The sequence below is a fragment of the Amblyraja radiata genome, chromosome 2 (assembly GCF_010909765.2).
Source record: "Amblyraja radiata isolate CabotCenter1 chromosome 2, sAmbRad1.1.pri, whole genome shotgun sequence".
Classification (NCBI taxonomy): domain Eukaryota; kingdom Metazoa; phylum Chordata; class Chondrichthyes; order Rajiformes; family Rajidae; genus Amblyraja; species Amblyraja radiata.
Genome location: NC_045957.1, coordinates 39700192 through 39727955, shown reverse-complemented (window position 1 = coordinate 39727955; position 27764 = coordinate 39700192). Strand labels below are relative to the sequence as shown.

The window sequence follows — 27764 nt, the reverse complement described above, 5'->3', positions numbered from 1 at the left end:
GTTGCAAATAGGGAGAAAGAGCACGCCTTGATTGTCTGCAGTTTGGAAAATCAGACTATGGATTGAACAGTGGATGTCTTTGGTTGTATAGCAGTGGTCCCGGCTGTGTCCTCAGAACACACGCAGAAAGGGTGGCGGGAGTTTTTGTGGATATCTTTAGTCACTCCTTACTCCAATACACATTTCTAATCTACTTTATGGTTGGCCAGGAGACGTATTTGGTCGCACGTTCTTGAGGTTGGCCTGGTGGAAGTTTGTGCCTGTGATGGACAAGCACTTGATAATTGATAATTGGTAATTATGCATGTCACAAGATAAAGCACTTGAGGTACTTTGTTTAAAGATTATTGGTAGCAGCGCATAGTTCAACTAGTGCAAGCTTCACGTTCGCATGGAGTGGGATGTAAACTGCTCTCCGTGAATTCCAACAGCGTGATAAGGATGCACTTCACCATTAGATATTCCAAATGCAGTGAGTAGGAACACATCAGGGACACCATGTCTGTGAACCGTTATATGTAGATTAGGAAGCACCTCATGGTGTGTAGACATTGCAGTTCTAATGAGTGTTGAATAGAAATCAACCTCTTCTCTTTTCCTTAACTTGCCTGAGGACGCCATACGGTCCAAATGGCGAAGTCCTCTGGTCGTGTGGTACAGTCAGGTGATGCAGGTGTGAGTTGTGGATATTTCGCTTCGTTCTGATGAAGGATCGCATACCTGAAACATTAACTGGTTAACTATAGATGCTACCTTACTTGTTGAATGCTTCCAGCATTTTGGGTTTTGTTTGTATTTCTGTCTGTAATTTTTATTTTCAACGGTATTTGCCTTTGTGGTTTCACATCAGTAATAACAATTCATATTGCAAGCATACTTTTATTTACATTTATAAGGGAAGGGATAATGTGCATGTACATTTTCCAATAGAATACTAAACTACCTCAAATACAAAAATCTTATTACTACCTATTCTGAATTTGAGCTGCAATGTTGTCATCTTTAATCCAGCTTTTAGCTTGGACGCTGAGCAACCAGACTATGACATGGACTCGGATGATGAAGCATTTGTGAATAAATTAAAAAAGAAAATTGACATCACTGCACTGCAATTTGAGGAGATGATTGATCGACTAGAAAAGGGCAGTGGCCAGCAGGTAGGAAAATGTATTTACTTTATCTGGCTGCATTTATGGTGCCTTTGTTGTACAACAACAACAATCAACAACAATCAAAACTTTATTGTCATTTAGAAATACATCGATATATGCAATTCTAAACGAAATTCCGTTGCATTTGGCTCCCCGTGCAACACAAAATTAAACAGAAGGATAAAATGGATACAAAGATAAAATATGGCATTCAAGAGTCTGATGACTCGTGGGAAGAAGCTGTTGCAAAACCTTGACGTTCTGCTCCTTATGCTACGATATCTTTTGCCTGAGGGCAGCAGAGTGAACAGTCCATGATGGAGATGTGTGGGGTCCTTTATAATACTGCTGGCCTTAGACAAGCAACGTTTGCTCGCAATGTACGCAGTAACATGCAGAGATGCAGTTATATGGTCAAGGTTTTATTTCAGTGATATGGTGAAAATGTTGCTATATTTTTGTCACTTTGTTGACTACATGCTTTTTATATTGACAAAATATGCAGATACATTTTGGCCTATTCTGCTAATTGTTGGCAAAGATGTGTGCATTATTTGTCTGGTGGAACATGGGATTGATGTAGTCATATTCATGTTTGTTTCTGCACAAACTACCCTGTAGCCGAGGCATTGATGGGTATGCATGTTTTATTTTAGAATTGAGTTGCACAAAGTTCAATATTTAAATTTGATTACTTAAACTGAAACTTTAATTATTTTGTCAGTTGGTAACTCTCCAGGAGGCAAAGTTGTTATTGAAAGAGGATGATGACCTGATCTGGGAAGTGTACGAATATTGGATTCGGAAAAGGAAAAACTGTAGAGGTTGCTCACTTATTCCAACTGTAAAACAAGAAAAGCGGGATGGTTCCAGCACCAACGATCCTTATGTTGCATTCAGGAGAAGAACAGAGAAAATGCAGACTAGAAAGGTTTGTGAGATGTGACATGCATAATTACCAATTAAAATTGGGTCCTGGCTTCTAATCATCTTTTTAGAATATTTCTAAAATACCCTTTAATATATCAAAGGATGCATGAAATACAATACCAAATTTTAGTTTGGTAAACGTGAAATGATGTAATGACTTGTATGATACGTACTTTTTTTCACATATGTGTGGGAAAGAAATTAATGATGATAGCTGTTTTCGTTTTAAAATGAGATACACCATTATTTTGCTCTTGGTGCAAAGAAAAAAATGTTGATTTATCATATCTCATAATTTTGAACTGAAGATTTGCATTTTATAAAATACTCTTTAAAAAAAATTATGCTTATTTTGAATAGCTTGTTCGGTTGTATGAGTTTTAATAAATCTCATTTCTGTAAGTTCCTTTCACTATAAACACTATAATGGGTTTAATAGCAAAAAATGGCATTGATAATATAGTGTTATTTGCTTGATAAAGCTACAAAATAAAATGTTTATTTTCTACAGAATCGTAAAAATGACGAGGCTTCGTATGAAAAGATGTTGAAACTGCGCAGGGATCTTAGTCGAGCTGTAACTATCTTGGAGATGATTAAACGGCGAGAAAAAAGCAAGAGAGAATTGTTGCATCTGACTTTGGAAATTGTAGAAAAAAGGTAAATACCCTCAAGAGTGTCAATTTCTACATTTTAAGGGTGTTTCCACATAGCTCAAGTGCTTTGGTGCACATTAAATTTAGTAAATTTCCAAGTAATTTATTCCTAAACACAGATGTACGCAGTAACATCCAGAAATGCAGTTATATGGTCAAGGTTTTATTTCAGTGATATGGTGAAAATGGTGCTATATTTTTAAGATTTACTTCCACTGTCATAGACAATAGGTGCAGGAGTAGGCCATTCGGCCCTTTGAGCCAGCACCACCATTCGCTGTGATCATGGCTGATCATCTACAATCAGCATCCCGTTCCTGCCTTCTCCACATATCCCTTAAATCCGCTATCTTTAAGAGCTCTATCTAACTCTTGAAAGCATCCAGAGAATTGGCCTCCACTGCCTTCAGAGGCAGAGAATTCTACAGATTCACAACTCTCTTGGTGAAAACGTTTTTCCTCATCTCTATTCTAAATGGCATAACCCTTATTCTTAAACTATGGACCCTGGTTCTGGACTCCCCCAACGTCGGGTACATGTTTCCTGCCTCTAGCGTGTCCTCCCTGTGTTTCCGCTGCCTGAAGCAGCCAAAGATCTGGTGCCATGCCGGGGTGATTGCTCTGCCGAAGCCAAACAAGCCTAGCGATGACCCCAAGGGATACCGAACCATTTCACTGCTGTGTGTTCCATACAAGCTCCTGGAACGTCTCCTCCACACACGTCTCAATCCAGTGATCGACCCACAGCTGCCTAAAGAGCAGGCTGGCTTCCGAACCGGTAGGTCAACGGTGGACTAGGTGACCCTCCTGTGCCAAGACATAGAGGACAGCTTCCAGGCAGGGGAGAAGGCTGGCGCTGTCTTCTTGGACCTCACAGCTGTATATGATACTGTCTGGCTGCGTGGACTACACATGAAGCTTCTGGAAACCATCCCAGACAAGCACATGGTGAGCTTCATCATGGAGATGCTGAGGAACCGCAGCTTCAGGCTACACACCAGCAACGGGCAATGCAGCAGGGTGAGAAAACTTAAGAACGGCGTCCCTCAGGGCTCAGTGCTGGCACCAATGCTGTTCAACATCTACATCCATGACCTGCCTGCAACCCAGTCAAAGAAGTATGGCTATGCTGATGACCTGGCCATCCTACTCAGTAAGCCATCCTGGGAAGCAGCAGAAGAGGGCCTCTCTGATGACATGAACATCCTGTCTTCATACCCGAGGAACTGGCGCCTCAAGCTCAGCATGGGTAAGACAACATCTTCAATGTTCCACCTCAACAACAGGGAAGCGACCCGCAAGATGACGTCACGGTGGATAACGCCCAGTTACGGTCCCAGCCCGCCCCCACGTACCTCGGTGTGAAGCTCGACAGAATGTTGTCATTCAAACAACACCTGGAAGGTGCCAAGACAAAGACAAGAGCCTATGCCGCACTGATTCGCCGCCTAGCAGGCACCACATGGGGAGCCACGACGAAGACACTGCGCATGTCCACAGTGGCCCTGGTGTTCTCAGCCGCAGAGTACTGCGCCCCGGTCTGGTGCCATAGCCCTCACGCCAAGAAGCTGGATGCTGCCCTCAACAGCGCCCTGCCGACTGCCTCCGGATGCCTACGAGCCACCCCAGTAAACCAAATGCCCGTCCTAGCTGGCATCGCCCCAGCCAACATCAGACGAGAAGCAGAAACGCTGGCCCTCGAAAGGCACAGACCAGTGAATCCCACCTCCTCCATCAGATCGTCACAGAGGCACCACGACGAGTGCGCCTCAAGTCACGGAACCCCTTTGCCAAGCAAGCCCAAGAGCTGCTCTGCACAACACCGGCTGATGCTTCTACGGCCGCCTGGGTCAAGACGAGATGGAGAGACCAGTGGAAGTCAGCAGAACCATCTAGGCTACACCATAACATCGATGACCCCATGGACGTCCCTGGCTAGGACCTGCCCCGAAAGCAGTGGACAACCCTCAACCGCTTGAGGACAGGCATCGGACGCTATGGAGTAGCGATGAAGAGGTGGGGCCTCGTGGACAGCGCATCCTGCGAGTGTGGGGACCCAACACAGACAGTGGAGCACATAGTCACCAGTTGCCCCAAACACCGGCCACCGAATGGTGAACGAGGTCTGATTGACCTGGACGATGACACGTTGGCCTGGCTCGCCACAACGGAGCTGCAGGTCGAAAAGACACACGACAGAAGAAGAAGCGTGTCCAATCCCTTAATAATCTTGTATGTTTCAATAAGATCCCCTCACATCCTTCTAATTTCCAGTGTATACCAAGCCCAGTCACTCCATTCTATCAACATATGACAGTTCCGCCATCACGTAAATTAACCTCGTGAACCTACCGTGCACTCCCTCAATAGCAAGAATGTCCTTCCTCAAATTTGGAGTACAAAACTGCACACAGTACTCCAGGTGTGGTCTCACTGGGGCCCTGTACAACTGCAGAAGTAACTCTTTGCTCCTAAACTCCTCATGTTCTGAAGGCCAACATGCCATTAGCTTTCTTCACTGCCTGTTGTACCTGCATGCTTACTTTCAGTGACTGATGAACAACGACCCCCAGATCTCGTTGTACTTCCCCTTTTCCCAACTTGACACCATTCAGATAATAATCTGCCTTCCTATTTTTCCCACCAAAGGGGATAACCACATTTATCCACATTAAACTGCATCTGCCATGCATCTGCCCACTCACCCAACCTGTCCATGTCACCCTGCATCCTCATAGCATTCTCACAGTTCACACTGCCACCCAGCTATATGTCATCTGCAAATTCGCTAATGTTACTTTTAATCCCTTCATCTAAATCATTAATGTATATTGTAAATGGCTGCGGTCCCAGCACCGAGCCTTGCGGTACCCCACTAGTTGCTGCCTGCCATTCTGAAAGGGACCCGTTAATCCATACTCTTTGTTTCATGTCTGCCAACCAATTTTCTATCCATGTCAGTACCCTACCCCCAATACCATGTGCTCTAATTTTGCCCACTAATCTCCAATGTGGGATCTTATCAAAGGCTTTCTGAAAGTCCAGATACACTACATCCACTGGCTCTCTCTTGTCCATCTTCCCAGTTACATCCTCAAAAAATTCCAGAAGATTAGTCAAGCATGATTTCCCTTCGTAAATCCATGCTGACTCGGACCGATCCTGCGACTGCTATCCGCTATTTCATCTTTTATAATAGACTCCAGTATCTTCCCCACCACCGATGTCAGGCTAACTGGTCTATAATTCCCTGTTTTCTTGCTCCCGCCTTTCTTAAAAAGTGGGATAACATTAGCTACCCTCCAATCAACAGGAATTGATCCTGATTTATCGATGGACCCAAACAATTAAAAAGTTATTAAAGCCACAAAGTTCAATTTACATCCTTTTCAAAGCTATTTTCCTTTCCTGCCTCTCAACTGTAAGATTGGTGCATTTTGTTCCTTTAGTTTATTTTAAGCTGACACAGGCATTGTCCTTTAGCCTATGTTATGTCCCCCTGATCACAGAGAGCATTTGACCTGAAAATATCTTTCATACTCCAGGCACAGTCTCGGTGATTTCAGTGGAGAGATTTTATCAGAGGTCATGGAACAGCGGCAGCATGCAAAGCCTACCTACGCAGTGCCCATTATTCCAATATCAAATAGCAATCAATTTAAACATCAAGACTTTATGGAGTTTAAAGAATTCAAAGTTAATAAGGTAAGACCTTAGTCACTGTACAATGAATAATACAATGTTTAATAGTACACAGCAAGCTAACACTGAAACAAAGAGATGAGCACTGCTCCGAAAATTATCTCCAATAGTTTTCCAGTTAAGGTCAGTGGTTATCATTTGTTCTGTGCAAAATAACAGTGAAAATTATCAGTTTAGCTATTTATTCATTTTGGTATGTTATATATTACATCAGTAAGTTGTACAAGTATATTCAAAGGTAATTGCAGCAGAAAATCTTAAGCATTATATTTTCACATGGTTGAGTAAATGCCATTTATATGCCGATAGTTGCAATGTAGAATATTAAAAGAACTGTGCTTATTATGTTGCAGCAAGAGAATGTGGAGATTATACGACCCAAGCGAAAATATGAGAAGAAAAAACATAAAATCTCTCAACCAATTGCTGCTGCACCTCAGCAGCCAAGTCCTGCTGCACTGCCAGTCTTTAATGCAAAGGATATAAACCAGTATGACTTTCCCAGCTCGGACGAAGAGCCCTTCTCGCAGGTCTGTATTGTGCTTCATTAATGAAATACTTTGGGGTTCGTTTCTCTTTCTGATATAGCACTGAGTTACATTGTTTAAATTGAATTTAAATGAGAACAGGTGCAATTATAAACCTTTTTTGTCGTGAGGTTCTAAATATATAGTCAAATGTCGTGTAAAATTGTTGCTTCTACATATAATAATAATAATAATAAACTTTATTTTCGGGCGCCTTTCAAAGTCTGAAGGACACCTTACAAAAATTAACAGAAGAGAAAAAAACATATAGTCGGAGAAAAATAAATAACAAGGACATCATCAATACACAAATTAAAGATAGAAATCGCTCCAAAGACACAAAACCAAAAAATCAAAAAACACAATGTGAAGAGAGAGCAGCGGCATATGTCCACTAGGAATAGTGCAATGGTTTATCCATTGTTCAAATTACATTTCATTATAAATCTAGATGGAGAAACTACAAGATTGATAATGAGAAATATTTTTCCCATAATTCACAACTTGAATCAAGACCGACTATAATTCTCAGGTTAAGAAATGAGGGATCAGAGCCATTTGGAAAAGATAGTATGAGAAGAGTAGAGGAAAGGTTATGTGGGTTGTGGTTCAAGTTGGATCACATCTGATGGAAGATAACACAAGGAAAGTAGATCAATGTAGGAGGAAAATTAGGTGGTATAAGAGATTAAGGGAAAGGTGAAGCTGAGTGAGAGTGAAGAAAATATAGTTTGCCATTAAATGCTGTGGGAGAATTGGAGAGAAGAACAAAGTAATCATAAAAGCACAAGAATTATAGTCCTTTGCATGTGGATCAAAAAAGAACAGGGTGGGGAGAAGAGTACAAGAAGGGAACTGAGGGTAAGAAACAATCTAAAACCAAGCAGGAGGACCCTGATACGCTATTACACAAGAGGGTAAGAATCAACTTTTGAAAATATTGATTAACTTACCACAATTTTATCAACACAGATTTAGCATTATGAAGGGGGTGATACGTATTAATTGGCGAGGTTAGTTTTTTTTGAAAAGTTATAGTCTGTTGTAAAGCACAGTGTCTACTAGTAAATAGAAATGTGAGATATATACAGAAACGTTCTAGTACAAACAAAAACTGTTAGCTTAGCAGGAATATAGAAATGAATGCATTCATTGCTTGAGAAATTGTCTGAACCAAAGTGGAAAAGGCCACCGTAAACGGGTGCAATTATGCAGTGAAGTAAAAGATAACACTCGGTCTTCATTATCTTTAGTCTTTTGGAAAACTTACACTTTGTTTTTCTATTTGCCTAAGGTCCATTCTGCATCCTCAGAAGCAGAAGAAGAGAATGATCCAGATGGTCCTTTTGCTTTCCGAAGGAAAGCAGGATGTCAATACTATTCAGTAAGTGTAAAAAAATTGCATGTTGTTTTAGGTTGATCTTTGTTCCATATTGACTTTGTATTGCTTGAAGCATTGTGCTACACATTTGTGGTTATAGTTCAACTTAAGCATGAAGCATAGATTTTCTTGGATCAGAATTTTGGTTTCTGCAGTCTTTACATGGTTTCTGTTCCATAATCGATTTATTTCTGAAAATTAAAGTTTTCTGTTGTTTAAAAATAGTTAACTAATATTTATAAACTAAGCTAATGATAAATAAAAATTCGTAGGAAAGACCTGCAGTTGCTGGTTTAAATCGAAGATAGGCACAAACTGCTGAAGTAACCAGGCATGATATTCTTCCGATTTAAATCGGAATTCTGATTTTTTTTGTTTTTGTTTTCCTGTTTTTCAATTTTTTTGTGCCCGGTTATTTGGCGGTCAATCAACCGCAGTCTCTAAGGGAATTGCGTCCAATCACCGACCAGCTTCCCATAAAATTCCCATCCAATCAACAAATTGATCTCCTGCTGTCCACTCAGATACTGTCTCCAAGGGCATTGTGTCCAATCACATAATGCGCCGGTCACTCGGCGGCCAATCAGACGCAGACTCCAAGGGGCGTTGCAGCCAATCACCGACCAGCTTCCCTCAATGAAGCAGAAGATGGCTGCAGCCAAAATAACTTTTTCGGTGCTGTTTGCACACAGTGCTAGGCAAAGAGACATTTTGGGTAACATTTTTTGTATTAAAAAAAAAATGGAGGTAAATATCATGCCTGTATTTGGCTCGGAGGATAGCTCTCAGCCCTCATTAAGACTGTCTTTTTCCAAACTAACATTGCCTGACTCAGCGTCTGCAATAGATCATTGGCTAAACCTTTTATCTGTGCAACAGCTTAATTATTCTAAAGCTCTCTTAGCCACATATGTTGTCATACTAAGATTAATGCAAAATTCTGCACCCAATGTCCTACCTGTCAGTTACTACAGCTTTCCATTCACAACCACGTTTCAACCCTCTGGCTTCTGGTAAACAATGTATTGGTTTCAATATATTGAGTGTTGTTTTCATTGTGCCAGCCTTCTACTGTTTCCTAAACTCTGTAATCCTCCGAGATACATTTTCTCCCAATCCTGGTGTCCCAATCATGTATGAAATGAGCAGCTCCATTGTTTGCAGCTGTCCATTAGGCTGTGGGGGGTGGGGGGGGCAAGTTTAACATTTCCTCATTAGCCCTGCCACTTTGACATGTTGGGTTATCTCTCCTGGTAGCTCTTTTGTGGCTCAATTCAGTATTTTGATAGCACTCCTGTGGGCATCTTGGGATGTTTAGCTTTATTAAAGGCCCAAAGTCGTGTTTCATCTAGTTTAACTGAGGGAGCATCAGTTTTGAATATCACCCAAAGCATGCTATTTGTGGCAATATAGCTCCTTCTGTAAATGTGCCAGAAAAATTCTTTTTCTGCAATAAAGTTTTCATGCACTTCACAACTCTGAGGTTGCAACCATTGAACTAAGCTAGCATTTGACCTCTAATGTGACTTTCTCAATCTGTTTTTCCTCCCTTGTAAATAATGAATTGTATATGTATTTTTCAATCCTGAGGTTTTGAGTGAAATGTATGCTTCTTCAACATACAAATTCAGATTACTTTATTGTCATGCACATCAGTTTGCAATGAAATTCCTTGTACACATGAAGCTTCAGAGTAAACTGTATATACAGTGATATAAGCAATAATAAATTAGTGAAACGTAGCATAATGCTGCAGGAGCAGTGGATCCATAGTAGTGCAAAACTAAATTTAAGTCCAACAATTGAATAACCAAATTGAGGTAAAGTTGTTAATAGTCTGGAGGGGGTGGGAGATTGCAACCTTCACGTGGTCCGCCCTGTTTCGACGAATGCAATCAACCTGGCGTGCACAATCAAATAAGATCAAATAGAACAAGTTGTCCTCCAACTTTAGGCTGTGCACGCCATACGCAAGAAGAAGATAGTCTGGAGGGTCTCGACCCGAAATTTCACCTGTTCGTTTTCGCCAGAGATGCTGCCTGACCCGCTAAGATACTCCAGCTTTTTGTGTCTAGCTCGAGTTGTTAATAATTGGCAGCATCACCAGGAAGGGGGTGCAAAATAAATGGTTGGTTCCAAAACTATTCTGGACCTCCCAAGAAAGCAAACTCCTGTATCTTCTTCCAGTAGCTCTGCCATTCGATCGTGGCTGGTCGATTTTCACTCTCTACCTCATTCTCCTGCCTTCTCCCTGTAACCTTTGACACCCTTATGAATCAAGAACCTATCAATCTCTGCTTTAAATTGATTACACTAATCTTCTGTTCAAAATGAGCATAACTCGTTGGGGAGGGATTTGTTGTTACCAGCGATTCTGCCCAACTTTGCTTAGTATACTATAATAGCATGCCACAATCAGATATTTGTGTGGTTAGTCGGGGGGCTTGGTGCAGAATTGTCTTTTGGCACCCCTGACAGCTTTGTGAAATTTGTATCTAGATTTCCTGCACAGATTAGGCTCACCAAATCTAGATGACTATGACTTCAGTGAAATGTAGTGCAAGAGAGATGGTGTTCTACTTGACCCATCTTCCTGTGCCCAGATTGCAAGGCATCTAGATTGTCTGGAAGACTGGACCAAATGTGCACCATTAGCCATTATTCAAATCATTTCATTATGGTGGATGTTAGAGCTTACTGAACAGTTATCATTGAGACGGATTATCTTATTATTGGGGACTGAAATTATGCCAGTTTCCTTGAAGGGAATGGGAACCATTGGAGTGACGGTTTTGAAGATATTGTTGAAAATTGGTGGATGATTTGTTGAAAGTTGGTGGATGATATTCCAGGCCAGTTGCTTTCCAAGGATTTATCCGTATGAAAGCAGATCTGATTTCTGCCACCAATCTTTGTGGGACACAGCCAGCAGGGGATTAGGACACACCAAGGTGGAACTTTACTTGTTCCGAATGGGAATACTAAGGCATTGTGCTTATCTGGTAGAGGTCATTGCCAGATCTCCCCTGATTTTTTTAATTGAAGTTCATGTTAGCATGCATGTCCTGCTCCAGTCGCCTGACTGGATTGATTGAATTGAAGCCACCAGTTGGTTTTCGGGATGCTCTCTTGGCATCCCTGATAGCTTTGCGGAGATTATACCTGGTTTCTTGTACAGTGTGGAATCATCCTTCTTGAAAGCCTATGGTCACTTCAGACAATTGTACTTGTTTTGATGACAGTCATTCTACGTAAGCTAAAATCACAAGACTTTCTGTGTAAATATCCTGATTAGCTGAAATTACGATTCATAAAATTGTTGTAATTGAATAGGAAAGTATACCAATCACAGGCATGATATTCTTCCAGTTTAAATCGGAATTGCGTTTTTTTTGTTTTCCTATTTTTCAATTTTTTTATGCCCAATTATTTGGCGGCCAATCAACCGCTGTCTCTAAAGGGGTTGCGTCTAATCACCGATCAGCAACCCTTAAAATTCCCGTACAATCAACAAATCGGTCTCCTCTCGTCCAATCAGCTGCTGTCTCCAAGGGCGTTGTGTCCAATCACATAATGCGCCGGTCACTCGGTGGCCAATCAGACGCAGTCTCCAAGTGTTGCAGCTTCCCTTACTGAAGCAGAAGACTTCATACAGCTAAATTTGGTTATGTGTTTGAAAAATTCTAAGCTTCTGTTATGTACACCACCAGCAGAAAGCTTGGGAATCACTTTCAATTTATTGAAAATGCAGGAGCCCCCTGAACCCCCACTGGCGGGGGCCTAACCAGCCTCCTGGACCCCTGGCCAATACTTCCTACTTTTTTTCTGGAGGTGAATATCATGCCTGCAGTCATCAATCTGGGTAAAAATCACTTTCAGGGAAACTACAGGGAAGCCGGACCTACCATTTTCTAGGAAAAAGCACTGTATTTTTGAACTGTGAATTAGTTATTTTGATTAGCTTTCTCATTAAAATGAAGAATTAATATGCAAGAATATTTTCAGTTTTTGCAGGTTTCACAGTTAAAGGCTTGTGTATGTTACAGGAATTTGCAAGGATATTGTCAATGTTTTTGCTATTTAAAAAGTTGTTTGAAACAAAGTACTATTTTTAAATTTCATTTGGAGAATGCATTAGTTGTTTTACACCTCGAAAGCTCTGGAGAATAAAGCAAATAACATGGACTGAATGTCTCTCAATGGTGTGCAATTCAGTGAATGGGCTGAACAGACCAAAGCTACTGCCAACAATTTATTTTTAATGTAATTGCTGATCAGTCTCACAACAAGACAATTTCTTTGTAATCTAGTTTTTATATATATCAATGAAGAATTTCTGCAGATGAAAGTAGATAATTCAATATTTTAGTGGAGATTTATTTTTGCACAAAACTTCAAACTGAAATAAAATTCTAATGTTGTAAAAAATATAAACTACATTTTTTCCGGTTTGATTGCAGCTGTTCAGTACAGTAAGGCAGTAAAATACAGTTGAGATTAAAACTGAGTAGTTGGCAAGAAGTTGAAAGCAATGATTAAGTAGGTTTGTAATATGTTGAGTGATTACAATGGATACAATGTTTTTTATCAAACCGATATTTTTTTCAAATTTTGAAGGTTTATCCATTGAACATTTTTATGCACCATAAAATTAGAAAAGTTCTGAATAAAATGTGTATTTTGAATAGGATATTTAAATAAATCATTCCATACTGTGCCCTGCAAAATATTTTCAAAATATTGTTCATGAATATTCATGGTATAGCAATATTGGAAAAACTATCCAGAATGCCTGTGTTTTGGGCCTGTATGAATTATACTGCCTTCTGTTTCTTTTCTAAATGGAACAGGAAACCATTCTCAATTATGCATCTTGTTTCAGACTGGTTAATTTGTTTTTCTTCCTTGCAGCCCCGCTTGGACCAAACGGGCAATTGGCCATGGTGTAGTACAGAAGAGGGAGGATTAGGAGATGTTCGTTATAGATACTGCCTCACTACACTGACTGTTCCCAGGAGGTGTATTGGTTTTGCACGGAGGCGTGTCGGTCGAGGTGGAAGGTATGTAAAGAGTGATTATTTTAAACTTTAAATGTTCAAAGAGAGAGGTTATGGTATTTTTAGTTTTAATATATTGCTCAGAAGTAACTGCCATGTAGTAGTCCAACCTTAAATATTTTTGCTGTCAATTGCTTTCTGTGATGAAATGTATTACCTTTAAAACAGAAATAGCAATTTGGTTTCATCAGAGATGTAAATTCATATATTCAAAATTGCTGGACGAACTGGTCAGGCAGCATGTAGAAAGGGAATGGACAAATGATTTTGCGGGTCAGGAGCATTCATCAAACTCGTGTAGGGAGGAGACAGCTGGAAGTGTGAGATGGTAGTTGAGCAAAGACAGATAAGTGACAAGTGGAAACAGGTGAGGTGTGGGGTATTTGGCAGATCAGTGGAGTAAATTGCAAAGGTGACAAAGGGGTAACAAGGATAATCATCAAGGATCGAGGGTGATGAAAAGGAGTCAAAAGGGTATCAGATAAGGAAGAAGAGGTGTGAAATGTAAAGCCAGAGACACGGGTCAGATCCTGATCTCAGATGCTGACTGCGAGGAGTTTGCACGGTCTCCCTGTGACCACATGGATTACCTTCAGGTGCTCCGGTTTCCTCACACCTCCCAAAGATGTGCTGGTTTGTAGGTTAATTTGCCACTTTTTTAAATCCCCATGGTGTGAATCGAGTGGTTAAGGAAGTAGGTTAACATAGAACTAGTGTGAACGGATGATTGATGGTTGGCGTGGACTCTGTGGGTCAACGGGCCTGTTTCCATGCTGTATCTCTAAACTAAAACTAAAGTTAGATGGGGGAAATTTCAAGGTGGGATCCTTCGTCAGACCCAAAGTGTGACCTATCCATATTCTCCAGAGATGTTGCCTGACCTGTTAAGTTAATCCAGCACTTTGTGTCTCACTGTTACTATGCCAGGACTTGGATATGGAAGCATTTCTTAAAGGTGTCTTTTGGAAATGAACAAAAATAATATTAAACTGAAAACTAAATTGAGTGTTGTAAAAATTCCCGTGTTAATTCAATATGACATCATTTGTTTGCTATAATGTCTAGTTGTAAGTGTGAGAGCTACATTGTGACTGCAGTGAATTCACACGCACTAGGAAATCCTGAAACTTATTGCTGCTTTCTTTTTTCCCCAATTGTAGGATTTTGTTGGACCGAGCGCACACGGCAAACGACATTCTTCTTCATCAGTTGGATCCTGAGATCCTCTCTTCCCCACCCCATTCTCCATTTAATGAATTTGCCAATACCTCACAAATAAATACCTCGGATCATCCTTCTAGAGACCTCACTCAGATTCTAGCAAACATTAAGGCATGCCGATGGCAGCATTTCAGACCCCGGTCACCAAATCTTCAGGACAATGATGGTGATGAACTGTCCTCCCGAAAGCTGTATCGGGGTGTAAATCGAATCGTAACAGCACAACTTGGGACCCAGCCATGTAGTACCTCTGTCTCCAGCAAAAGCAGTGGCACTGGTTCAACACAGAATAGTGGTACGTGCTGTGATTACTCAAACAGTAATTTATTCAATACGAATGTGATTGCAATGCAATTCTGGGGCATAATATTGTATTATGCTGGGAAGGCAATGACAGGTTTAAACACAACTGCCTGCAAGGTCTTTATTGGCATCTTCTGCAGTATACTAAATAAAGTTGTATACACAAATTGACTCACCATTTGGAAGTTTGAACATGTGTTATGTGTGGCAGCACATTGAAAAAATCATGTATATAAAAATGCTGGATTAATTTTAAACTGAAAATTGTCCTGTTCCCTTTAACTGATTTAACTTGGCTGCTTTGCACATTTGCTTAAATACAAATGAAAATTAAATGTCTTTGTTTTCTTAGGATAGCTGTTTTGCTCTACCTTTAGTACCTTTTAAATCTTAAATGCTGTTAGGTTTTGAAGCCTGCACTGAAGCAGCAGAAAGCAATTAAACTTCTCTTGATGCAATCCATCCTTAAAACCTTTCTTTTTGTCTTGTTTCTTTTATTGTTTATATGCTGCTAAAATGAAATGTAGGGAAGCCAATGCTGAAAAATCTTAGGGAAAAATGCAAGAGGATTCACATTATTTCCAAAGATGCAAATGCAGAATTAGCTTGGGGGAAGTTGATTTGTTACTAATCATTTAAAACATTTCCTTAACATTATGGAAACTGCAACATTATAAAATAAGACCGTATTGGCCAATGAGACATCTGTTATAATGTGAGTAGGTTGGTAGAAGTTCTGTGCTGTGCATGTGTAGGGATGCATAGCGTGGATGGAAATGTGCCACGTTTCAATCATGTTAATAAAAATGTAAGATCCAGAATTGTACTATAGATTGACCTATGCTCAAATACATCCCAATGATATGATGAACATTCTCAGCAACTTGTGAAAACCGTTGTAATCTTTATCCATTTTTTGTGGGATCATATCTATACTTCAACACTGACTGTTATTTAGGATCCTTTTACAGGAAATTGAATTCTTTATGGTTGTGCAGTAGAAATCGTGAAAAGGCTGGGTGAGGTATATTTTGAGCAAATCATAGGAAACTTTTTTTCTAGAAATTTATCTGGCACAGGTGATTGAAAAGTGAATTGTATTCTCTAGTGTACGTTTTTCTATTTTCAAATAAAAGTTTTAAGTTACTCTGCCCTTGGCTTTTATGGAATAGAGTATAATTAACTAACCCCATTGAAGTTGCTTAGCTTGGAGTTAATACGAAGTAAACATCCTGTGCTCATTATTTGGCAATGTTAATGGAACAGGTGGGTTTTACCCCAAAGTTCATTTTCCGTTAGGATGAGGGTGAGAGTTTGACAATGATTATTAATGAGGTAGAGGAGACAGAGTACCAGCAAATTAATCTTTCAATGACACGCCCACAGCCGAAATGAATGAAATATGGGAAGTTTGAGACGCATTAATTTATCATTTTATTAAGTAATAACAAACAATAATCCAGGGTATTTAAAAATTCCCTGTGCCTCAGTAAAGAAGTAGAGCAGTCGTAGATTCATACAGCAGGGAAACAGGCCCTTGGCCTAAGTTGCCCATGTCAGCCAAGATTCCAAATCTATACCAACCCCACCTGACTGTGTTTGACCCATATCTAAACCTTTCTGATCCATGTACTTGTCCAAATATCTTGTAAAGCAGAAGTTGAGAAATTATGCTTGGGTGATGTAGCTCAACTTTAAAGAAACTTGAATTTTGGAAGTAGCTGTGCAAAATAGCAATGTTGGAAAGTTCACTGTTGGGTCTTTCTTTTTGAATCATAACTTTTTCTATTCTATAATGTTCTGAAACATGCAAATTGAATAAATCAAAGGAATGGAGTTAGCTTTTAAATTGCAGAATGTATTAGTATAAAGATTGGAGGAAACAAGATTTTCAAATTACAAGTGATTTTGGAATAAATAAGAAAAGATTGTGCCCAGGAGAAAGACAATTTTTAAACTATGTTGACCTTTTGCTATAAATTTTCAAATTATTACCAAGTTCACTGGTTTGATGGGTCAGTCTACATTGACATACTAATAAGATATACAGACAGAAAATCTAATTGAACATTTGCATTGTGACATGGGCGGTATTTATTGCCCACACCTTATTGAGCTCGAGTGTGATGATAGATCATTTTCTTGAACCATGAAATCAATCTGGTACAGTGTACAAATAGTGTTTTTGGATAGAGTCTTCCAGGACGTGGTCACGGCAGCAAAGGAGGAATGATGTGTTCCTTGGAAAGGAAATGATGGTCAATTCAGACACCTGCTGTTCTTGCTCATCTTGGTGATAGAGGTCACAGGTATGAGTGGTTTTATTGAAGTTGTTAGGTGGTATTACTATACTTTGTAAATCGCAAATACTGCAACTTTGTGTTGGTGGAGTTCATGTGGCAGTTCTTTGATTTACTTAGACAAGATGTTTATCTAGAATATCATTTCGAGAGATGCACCATCTAGCATCCTTTTACCATCAATTGCATTTAAAACCTCCTCTGAATATAATATTTTTTTAAACAATCATTAGTAGATCCAGATAGGCCTGAGCTAAATTGATACCAGCTTTATTATTAAGAGTGGCAAAATAAGATTTTAAATTCTTCTCCAGATTGTATATTTCTATGGGACAATCCATCATCTGGCATCTTCCAGGCATCTTCTGCAGTGGGAGAAGTGTTCCCAGCCTCACTTTTAATCTTGCAAACTGTTTGGGTTACAAATGGTTCTCGGGGATGGAACCCTGCCATGCCCTGGGGAGGCCTGTTGTTAGCGTTTTGGGGGCTCAATGTGGTCCCAAGCAAAAGGGCTGCTTTGTTTGGTATGGCATCAAGTTTCTTGAATGGTGTTGGAGTTGCACTTATCCAATCCAGGCAGGTAGAGAATATTCCGTTGTGGCTTCTGACTTGTACCTAGTTGATGGTAGAAAGGCTTTGAAATGCCAAGAGGTATATCACTCACTGGGGTACTCTCCTTTTTACCTGTTCCTTTAATCAAAATATTTATGTGGCTGGCACAGTTGAAATCCCAGAATGTTGGTTGTTATAGGTTAGAATATATCTATTGCAGACCTGAATTTGTAACACTGATATTCGAAGGCAAGTTAAGAAGCCCATAAATACAGGATATCCACAAATCTAATGCTGAGGACAAAATAAATCAAAGTTAAGTAGTATCACTGGTCAAAGACTAATAGCAAGTCCTTTGGTAATAATAATAATAATGGATGGGATTTGGTAGTGCAATCCAAAATATCTAATACATAATCCATTTAAGTTATGCCTTTATAATTGTAAATAATTGGAGTTGTATGTCTGATGGAGACCTGCCTAAAAAACAGAATTGAAGTAAAGGTGGGAGCCATGTTAGCTTAGTGTGCATTTTTCTAAATTAAAAACACAACGCTGGAAATATTCAGCAGATCAGACGGCATTTGTGGAAAGAGCTAAGATTTGGGGCCTAATACCTTGGGGTGGCGCTGCGGCAGAGTTGCTGCCTTACAGCACCAGAGATACAGGTTCGAACCTGACCACGTGTGCTGTCTGTACAGCGTTTGTACGTTCTCCTTGTGACATGCATTGGTTTTCGCCAAGTGCTCTGATTTCCATCCACATTCCAAAGATGTCAGGTTTGTAGGTTAATCGGCTTTGGTAAAAAAGATTGTAAATTTTTCACAGTGTGTGTAGGATAGTGTTAGTGTACGGGGCTCACCGGTCGGTGCGGACTCAATGGGCTAAATGATCTGTTTCCGTGCTGTAATCTCAAAACTAAACTAAACCTTTCATCCGAACTGGAAAGGAGACAAAAGCTTTTTTAAACCTTAAAATAAACTGCTAAGCATGACAAATCATCCCATTTCTCTGAAGAATTTATAATGTTGATACGATGCATTTGCACGGTTATAAATGTAGAAATGACTAGCTCAGATCTTTCTGATTTGGGGTTCCTATGACTTGTGTACCTTTTTTTTTTTAACTGGTATGTCTGGGCCGGTAGCAAGTTTACACATTCTCCCTGTGATCTTTCATCCAGGAATGCTAGTTTCCTCATAAAGGAGGTTGATTGGTTAATTGGTCAGTACAAATTGCCACTAATTTGTGGGTGAGTGGTAAACTTGAAGGGATGTTGATGGGAGTGCAGGGAGAATAACATGAGATTAATGTGGATAAGTGAATGTTCGAAATGCATACTAGATTGGCTGAAAGGCCTGTTTCCATGCCCTTTGTCTGGCAATGTGATTGGAGACCATGGTGGCTTGTAGCTGTTGCTTATATAAAAATGTTCCAGATATTCATGAATGCTCTAACTATAATTGAAAAATGCTATGTTGGTAAAAGATAAAATGTACTGTTATTCAAGTCTATCAGGTGGGTTCATGCTCCGTAATATCAATATCAAATGTGCCACCCCTATAATTTCAAATATTTTGATTAGAATTAGTACAAATCACTACAAATTCTTTGTTCCCTTTTGTGGAATTTATTATCCCATGTTCACAAAAATGTTCAGATTTGTTGTGAATTGATGTAATAGGCCTCAATTGGGCTGGGAGCGTGCGAGATCTGGCTGGGTGAAACTGTCAGCCAATCTGGATGCCTTGCAAGGTCATGTTGCAGTTGTATAAGACGTTGGTGAGGCCGCATTTAGAGTGTTGTGTTCATTTCTGGGCACCATATTATAGGAAAGACGGTCAAACTGGAAAGGGTACAGAGAAGATTTAAGAGGGTGTTGACAGGGCGAGAGGGTCTGAGCTATAGGGAGAGATTGTGTAGACTATGACTCTATTCCACGGAGCGCAGGAGGATGAGGGGTGATTGCCCAGAGTAGATGAATTGAGGACCAGAGGACATGGGTTTAAGGTGAAGGGGAAAAGATTTAATAGGAATCTAAGGGGTAACTTCTTCACACAAAGGGTGGTGGGTGTATGGAACAACCTGCCAGAGGACGTAGTTGAGGCTGGGACTATCCCAACGTTTGGACAAGTACATGGATAGGACTGTTTCGGAGCGATATAGACCAAACGCAGGCAGGTGGGACCAGTGTAGGTGGGACATGTTGGTCGGTGTGGGCGAGTTGGGCCGAAGGGCCTGTTTCCACGCTGTGACGCTATGACTGAAATTATATAGCCTCAAGCCATTTATTTTCCTTTTTAATGTGACGTGTTTTAATCGTATTAAAAGTTTGGGCTAGGAATTTGGATGAAATTCTAGTGTACAGAACTGTGCAGCACAAGAACAGGCCCTTCGACCCACAATGCCAATGACGAACATGATGCCAAAACCAACTCTTATCTGCCTGCACATAATCCATATCACTCCATTCCGTGCATGTCCATATGTCTATTCAAAAGTCTCTTAAATGCCAATATCATATCTTCCTCCACCAACCCCCGGCAAAGTGTTCCAGGCACTCGCCAATAAAAACATTTATTAAAAAGCACATTGTCTTTAAACTGCCCTACTAACCATAAAGCTATGCCCTCTAACATTTGATTTTTTCAACTTGGAAAAATGGCTCTGTGTGTCCACCCTATCTGTGCCTCTCATAATTTGATAGACTTCTATCTGGTCTCCCTGCTACCTCTGGCATTTCAGAGAAAACAATCCGTGTGTCCAAACCTCCCTGTAGCTGATCCAGTATATTTTATGGTTGACTCCTGTGTTTGTCATTGGCTGGTAAATATTTAGGATGGCAGAAATGATATCAGTTTTGCGGCCTACGGTGTTCTGTATGATAGGCTGCTTAGTTTATGTTCTTCATACAAATGAAGAGTATCCCATCTCAATTGTTAATTCCATCTTCATACAGTAAAAAAGGCCTTGAGTTGCAGAACAAAACTAATTTCAAGGCATGAGAGGCCTTCAACCAACAATCGATTGCCCGTTCCTTATCCTTGAGAGGGTTTTGTGAGAAGCCGACTTGAACTGTGGTAGTACTTGAGGTGTGGTATAGCTACAATCCTGTTTTATGAGGAAGTTCAAGAATTTTAACCAAGCGATGGAGATATATTTCCAGTCAGGACAGTCTGTGGCATAGAGGGCAACTTCCAGGTCGGGGTATTCCATGTCTTTTAATGGGATGCTATTTATAACTGAATGCCCAGCCATTATCTACTTGTTTAATCTTGTTACGTGGCGGTCCTTTTTGGAGGTAGAGGTTTCCTCCAGTGATTGTGGAGAAGACCCTTACTTGGCAGTATTGTGGCACATATGTTATTAGGCAGTTATTAACCCATGTCTGTGTGTCTCTAGACCATTCCAGCGTGTGGGCATAGAATGTTTCTCTTTTCTACCAACATAATTGAACAAAAGTAACTAATTCCATTACTAATGCCGCTTTGTCGTATGGCGTTCTCAAACTCCTGACGTGATTACCTCGACTACTTTCCTGTGTGTGAAGTATGTCTGCAGCCATTTGAGTGTTTTACCAGACTTCTTGGTACCATATTTGGTCAAATACTCAAAGACAGTCACTTCTCATCTGACCACCTGGAATTTTTGTTTTTTGGTCCATGTTTGCAATAAAGTTGTGAAGTGCTGTCATGAATTGCCAACTTTTTATTAGTGCATTAAGAATGGAAGTATTGCGAGATGTAAACAAGAAAGCAGGCTTAAATTTTGAAATCACTTGAACCCAGTTGTTTCAATGTATAAATGGTACATGTTGTAATCTAGTTAGTAATATATCTTTGTTTTTGTGCCTGGATATGACTGGAAGAGTATCTGGCCGTTGTATAATCTGCCAAAAGGAAATGAATAGACCTGACAGTTTTTTAAGCATTTAAGAAATGTTACTGGGAGGATTGTTGTATGTAATGCAGAAGCAGTTTAAGATTGAGCAGCTGGGGAAGGAATCCACTGGTGGAGAGGCAATAATAAAGTCCCATGTGGAATGCGGCAAATTGAATATTTGGACATTTTTAATAATTTTGCTGATTAAAATAAAATTGATTAATGGATTTCAAGAAAATAGATTTTGAAGTACTGTGGGTTGACATATCTAGGGAAAAATATATCTATGAAAAATCAGTGCATTGAGAATTTTCTTTGTTGCAGGGGCAGTCTTTTTCTTGGAATGTTAGGATTAATGAACTGTACCATCAGTAGGCCACAGCAGGCTTCAGGGAAAGAGTGTATGAATTTCTGGAGAGGCGCCCAGTAAGAGGAAACAAATAAATAGTATAATAGAATAACAGTGCGATCTGTATATTTTGGAAATATACAGTAGGAAACTGGATTGTATATCAATTGTGAATGGGCAAGTGATTCCCATTGCTCAGGAAATGATCGTTAGAAATGTTGCCATACAGTTCTGCCCCCCAAAGGAAGACCTGGCATTGGGAGGTCGCTGTGAGGGGGATGAGAAGAACAAAGGACGACCCGGCGGGGGAGGGGGGGGCGTACAAAGGTGGAGTCAGCAAGGGGGGACCAAAGGAGGACCTGGTGCAGGAAACTTTGTAACTTTGTCGGCGCTCTTTATGTGGCGACTATTTCACCGACTTGTCACGTGACAATAAAGTATTCATTCATTTATTCTATAGCGCTATCGTTGTGTCCCTAAGAAATCTCGTGTTATAGAAAATTGAATTATAGAAATTATTTTCAATATTGGGAGGGGGGATTAGGTGCTTGAGTGTTTCAAGACACTCAATACAAATCTATTTCACCCACAGGATTATCAAATGCATAGATCTCTTTAATATCTACAAGTTTAAAATACTGTATGTTTCATTGTTTAATAGAATATAGTGGCGTGTCTCAATTAATGAAATTGATGTCAACTTCAATGGCCACCCGCAGTAAAAAGAGCCTCTGTTATGCAATAATGTCTGATTACTGTGAGGAGGTTACATGGAAAGCTTTTTTTTACCTGGACTTTTCCCCCCCGAGCAGCTTTTTGACAACTTGTCAATTTTCAACATAATTTTTAAGTAATTCTATAGTTTCTGATTGAAATCACATTGTCACCAATTCGGCCACATGAACTTAACGATGTTCCCTAACTCATCAATGTTCCCGAACTCATCAATGGCTTTATCAAAGTGAATGATAGCAGAACTAATTGTGGTTTAGTATTGAAAAGTGGGAGAGGCATCAAAGTATAGAAACAAAGAACTGCAGATGCTGGTTAATATGCAAAGGAACGCAGTGCTAGAGTAACCCAGCATCTCTGGAGAGCATGGATGGGTGATGTTCTAAGTTCAGACCCTTCTTCAGATTGATTGTGGGGTAATAGGTTGACACAGGCGAGGGGAGGGGGGGGGGGGGGGGGTTGTTGACAGGCAGGTGGTTGAGTAAAGGCCAGTGATCAGAACCAAACGTGGGAGACATGTTTGAAGAGTTACAGATTGTGAATCCAGGGGAGGAAAGTAGCGCAGGGGGAGAAATGGGGGGATGTGCAGGGAGAAATAGGTTGGAGACCTGGTGGGGCACAAGGGAGAGGAAGGCGTGAGGGGGGAGGTATGCTAATTTGAGGTTGCCTGCAATTGGAGAATTCAATGTTCATACTGTTGAGTTGTAAGTTATCCAAGCGGAATATGAGAATTCATAGAGTAAGAGAGTTGTACAGATTTCCACTTTGTCCATGCAAGATTTTGCCATCTGAACAAGTCCCACTTGTCCACATCAGAACAATGTCCTCTACATCTTGCACATTGAAGTGGCTGTCTAAATATTTCTTAAACACAGTAATTTTATCTGGTTTCTCCACCGCCTCTGGCAGCACGATCCAGAGCTCAAACTAAAATAAAATTGTGTTTCCCTTTAAATTGTCAATAAACGTTCATTTAGATATCTTAAAAAAGAGTTTACATTGATATTTCTCATTCTTTTTAGAAACTTTCTTCCTAGAGTTATTTTAACGTCCTACCAACTAAAAATTGGTTGAACAAATTGAACTTCCATAAAATAACACTTGTACACTGCGTAGAAATGCTGCTTTGGTCAGTAATGCTCTCAAGTACATGGAAAACAGTTTATACTTTTCAAAATCATATGGGATCCAGGGTGAGCTAGATAACTGGATGCAAAATTAGCTTCTTAGAAGGGATCAGAGGTTGATAGTAGGTTGTTTTTCTGATTGAAGGAATGTGACCAATGCCACAAAGATATGTAATAGTCCACTGTCGTGTGTGTTAACGATTTGGATGACAGTGTAGTTGGGTTTAATAATTTTGTGCATGACTCCAAAATTGATGCTATAGTGGACAGTGAGGATGACTTACCCAAGTTTACAAAAGAATCTGCATCAGTTAGGGAAGTGACCAAAGAATGACAGATGGAAGTTAGCTCGGCAAGTATGAGGTGTTGCATTTTGGTAAGTCAAACCAAGGCAGTAGTTATGCAGTACATGGCAGGATCCTGGAGAGTGGTGTAAAGCAGAGCGACCCAAGACTAATAGTATACAGTTCCCTGAACGTGACAATACAGGTAAACAGGTGAAGAAAGTGTTTGGCACATTATTGAATATAGGAATTGATTTGTCATATTATAGATGTAAAAGACATCCTAAAGGTTTCAAAGGGACTTGAGGTGCAACATTTTCACACAGCACATGGTGTGCTAAATGGACGAGCTGCCTGAGGGAAGTGGTGGTGGCAGGTATAATTGTGACACTTAAAAGACATTTAGACAGGTACATTGATAGGAAAGGTTGGGGGGGGGGGGGGGGGATACGGACCAGGCACAGACAAGTGAGACTAACTCGGTTGGGCAACTTGGTCGGCATGGTTAAAGCGGGCTCCGACTCTATAACGTGGATGAGACCACATTTGAAGTATCGTGTGCTGTTCTTCCATAGGAAGAATGTCATTAATCTAAAAGGGTGCTGAAAAGATTCACCAGGATGTTACCAGAACTCTAGCTTTGGTGTGTAAGGCGAAGCTGGATAGGCTAAGGCTACCCTGAAAGCGTAGGATGATGAGGGATAATTTGACATTGTGGACAGTCAGTTTTTTCCTCCAAAGTGGTGTACCACCGAACTAGACAGCATAGGTTGAAGGTGACGAGAACGTTTTAAGAGAACCGAGGGATAATTTCTTCCCACGTAGGGTGGTATGTATATGGAACAAGTTGTCAGAGGAAGCTGTAGAGGTGGGTGTAATGGGAGAAGGAAATGGATTGGAGGGACTGGCTCAGTTATAAATCCTGATTGGTTGAGAGTTGGGCCGAAAGGCCTGTTTCCGTGTTATATGCCCTTAAGGTATCTGTCTCTGGAAATTGTTCTCCAATGTTATTACATTAAAAGCCAGAGATGCATATGTATTTATGTCACAAATATAAAAATGGACATGCTGTTATACTTCGACTATGATAAATTCATGTAGAATGTACATCAACAGATATTTAATCGTAAAATTGGAAGTAAATGGATGCAGAAAATGAATAATTATCAATGAATGAAAAGTCATAAAAGGATCGCATAGGTTTTAGTAGACATGTTTGTGCAAGTAGCCACCTTAAAAGCATTCTTGCTCACTCTCTTACCTGCACTTGAACTCTCATTCTCCAGGATAGTCTGACACTGCAGAAACAGGCCCTTCATCCCATCATGTGTATGCCAACCAGTATGTGCAGACCTATGCTAATCCCATTTACCGGCACTTGTTCCTTTAACCTTCTAAATCTTGGTGATTAAAAAATTTCATTTAGATACTTAAATGTTGTGAGAGCACCTGCCTCCACCGCCTACTCAGGCAGTATGTTCCAGACTGTAACCACCCTCTGGATGAAAACAATTCCTCATGCCTTTTTACCCCCTGCCCTAAACGTATTCTTCCTTGTTATAGACATCTTTAAGAGGGGTGAAGTTTTTCACTATCCATCCTATGCTTTTCAAAATTTTATACTCCTGTCAGGTTCCTCCTCTGTTCCAAACTATCTAATCTCTATGGTTTAAACACTGCAACCCAGGCAACATTATGGTGACCTTCTCTATACCTTCTCCAGTACAATCATGTTCCTCGTAACGGGCCTGTCCCACTTTCACGACCTCTGCCGAGTTTGCCCTTGACTCGTACTCGCAGCATGGTCGTCACAAGGTCTTAGGTAGGTCGTAGCAGGTCGTGATGCTAGTCGTAGGTACTCGTGGCATCAAGTAGGTCGGGGCGTTTTTCTAGCCTGATGAAAAATGTCCACAAGTTTAAAAAGGTTGTGAATTAGGTCGTGAAAGAGGGACAGGCCCTTAAATTGTGCCAACCAGAACTACACATGCTATTTCTGCTGAGACCAAGCCAATGTTTTGAAAAATTGTTATCAAAACCTGCTGCTCATTTGCATTGTACCACTTTAATAAAGATAAGTATTTTGTCTGCCTTTTTCTCCACATGCAGGATATTTGGGCTCATATGCTGTAAGGACTTCAGCAAGGTCTTTAAGGTTTTGCATGGTATGTTGCTCTGGAAGGTTAGATCGCATGGGATCCAGAAAGACCTAACTAACTGGATACAGAATTGGCGATGGTAGGAAGCAGTGGTGCTGGTGGAAGGTTGTTTTGTGCTGTGCCTTAACAGCTGGGCTGTTGTGCTGTTTGGGGTTTATCTCAACAATTTGGATTAGAATTTACAAGGCATGATTAGTTAGTTTGCAGATGACTCTAAAGTAGGTAATATCGTTGACGGTGAAAATAGTTATCAGAAATTCAGCAGGATCTTCATCAGCTGGACAAGTGGGCTGAGGAATGCCTAATGAGTTCTTTACAGATAAGTGCAAGGTGTTGCATTTGGCAAACCAGGGCAATACCTTTGCTATGAACGATAGGGCATTGGGGCGTGTTGCAGATCAGAGGTCTAACAGTACAGGTTCGTAGTTACCTGAAAATGGTGTCACAGGTAGGTAGGGAGGTAAAGGCTCTTTGGTGCATTTGCCTTCATCAATCAGGGTATTAAGTATAGGAGTTGGGATGTCATGTCACAGTTGTACAAGACATTGGTGAGGCTGCATTTGGAGTATTGTGTTTCCGTTTTGGTCATCCTGCTATAGGAAGGCTGTGGCTGAGAGGATTTACGAGGATAAAATTTACGAGGATTTGCGACGAGGATCTTGCCAGGACTTGTGGGCCTGAGCTATAGGGAGAGGTTGGGCAGTCCAAGACTTTGTTCTTGGAGCCCTAGAAGCTGAGAGATGATCCAAGAGGCGTTTAAAATCATGAGGGTAATATATAGGGTGAATATACCGTATTTTACCCAGAGTAGGAATCAATAACAAAGGAAGGGGGGGGGGGGGGGGGGGGGGTATATGAAATAAGCTGCCACAGATTGTTGGGCCAGGCACTATAACAGCATTCTAAAGACACTTGAACAGGTATACCCAAGTGTCTTTTAAAAGCTTGGGAAGTTTGTCAAGAGTGTTTTATTGTCATATGTCCCAGATAGGACAATGAAATTCTTACTTGCTGCAGCACAACAGAATATGTAAACATAGTATGATATGATAATCGAGAGAGAAAAGAAAAGTTTAGTGTGTATATATACATATACTCAAAATATTTTTATTTATATTCAAAAAACAAACCAAATAGTGCAATAAAAATAAAGATAATAATAGTCTATTGCAGTTCAAAGGTTGTAATGTTTAATAGCCTGATGACTGTAGGGAAGAAGCTGTTCCTGAACCTGGACGTTACAGTTTTCAGGCTCCTGTGCCTTCTTCCCAATGGCAGTGGTGAAATGAGTGTGGGTCTCTGATGATGTTGACTTCCTTTTTGAGGCAGTGACTCCGATAAATCCTTTCGATGGTGGGGAGGCAAGTGGGATGAGCTTAGAATTTATCATCTTTGTTGGCATGGATAAGTTGTGCCAAAGTGCCCATTTCCATGCTGTATAGCTCTGTCCTACC

At 40.4% G+C, this 27764-nt stretch overlaps 1 protein-coding gene across 6 annotated transcripts in view; it reads left to right on the top strand.

The window, feature by feature from the left end:
• Positions 1 to 27764, top strand: part of epc1 (enhancer of polycomb homolog 1) — a 181661-nt gene that overhangs the window by 133022 nt on the left and 20875 nt on the right. For all 6 annotated transcript variants that reach the window (XR_004415995.1, XM_033045425.1, XM_033045435.1 and 3 more), the window contains 8 exons: positions 1012 to 1157; positions 1876 to 2082; positions 2593 to 2741; positions 6283 to 6442; positions 6793 to 6969; positions 8261 to 8350; positions 13259 to 13407; positions 14565 to 14920. Coding sequence is in view for 5 of the 6 variants with exons in the window: in XM_033045425.1 (XP_032901316.1) it covers positions 1012 to 1157; positions 1876 to 2082; positions 2593 to 2741; positions 6283 to 6442; positions 6793 to 6969; positions 8261 to 8350; positions 13259 to 13407; positions 14565 to 14920 (1434 nt within the window). In the remaining variant the exon portion in view is untranslated. The remainder of the gene's footprint in view (positions 1 to 1011; positions 1158 to 1875; positions 2083 to 2592; positions 2742 to 6282; positions 6443 to 6792; positions 6970 to 8260; positions 8351 to 13258; positions 13408 to 14564; positions 14921 to 27764) is intronic.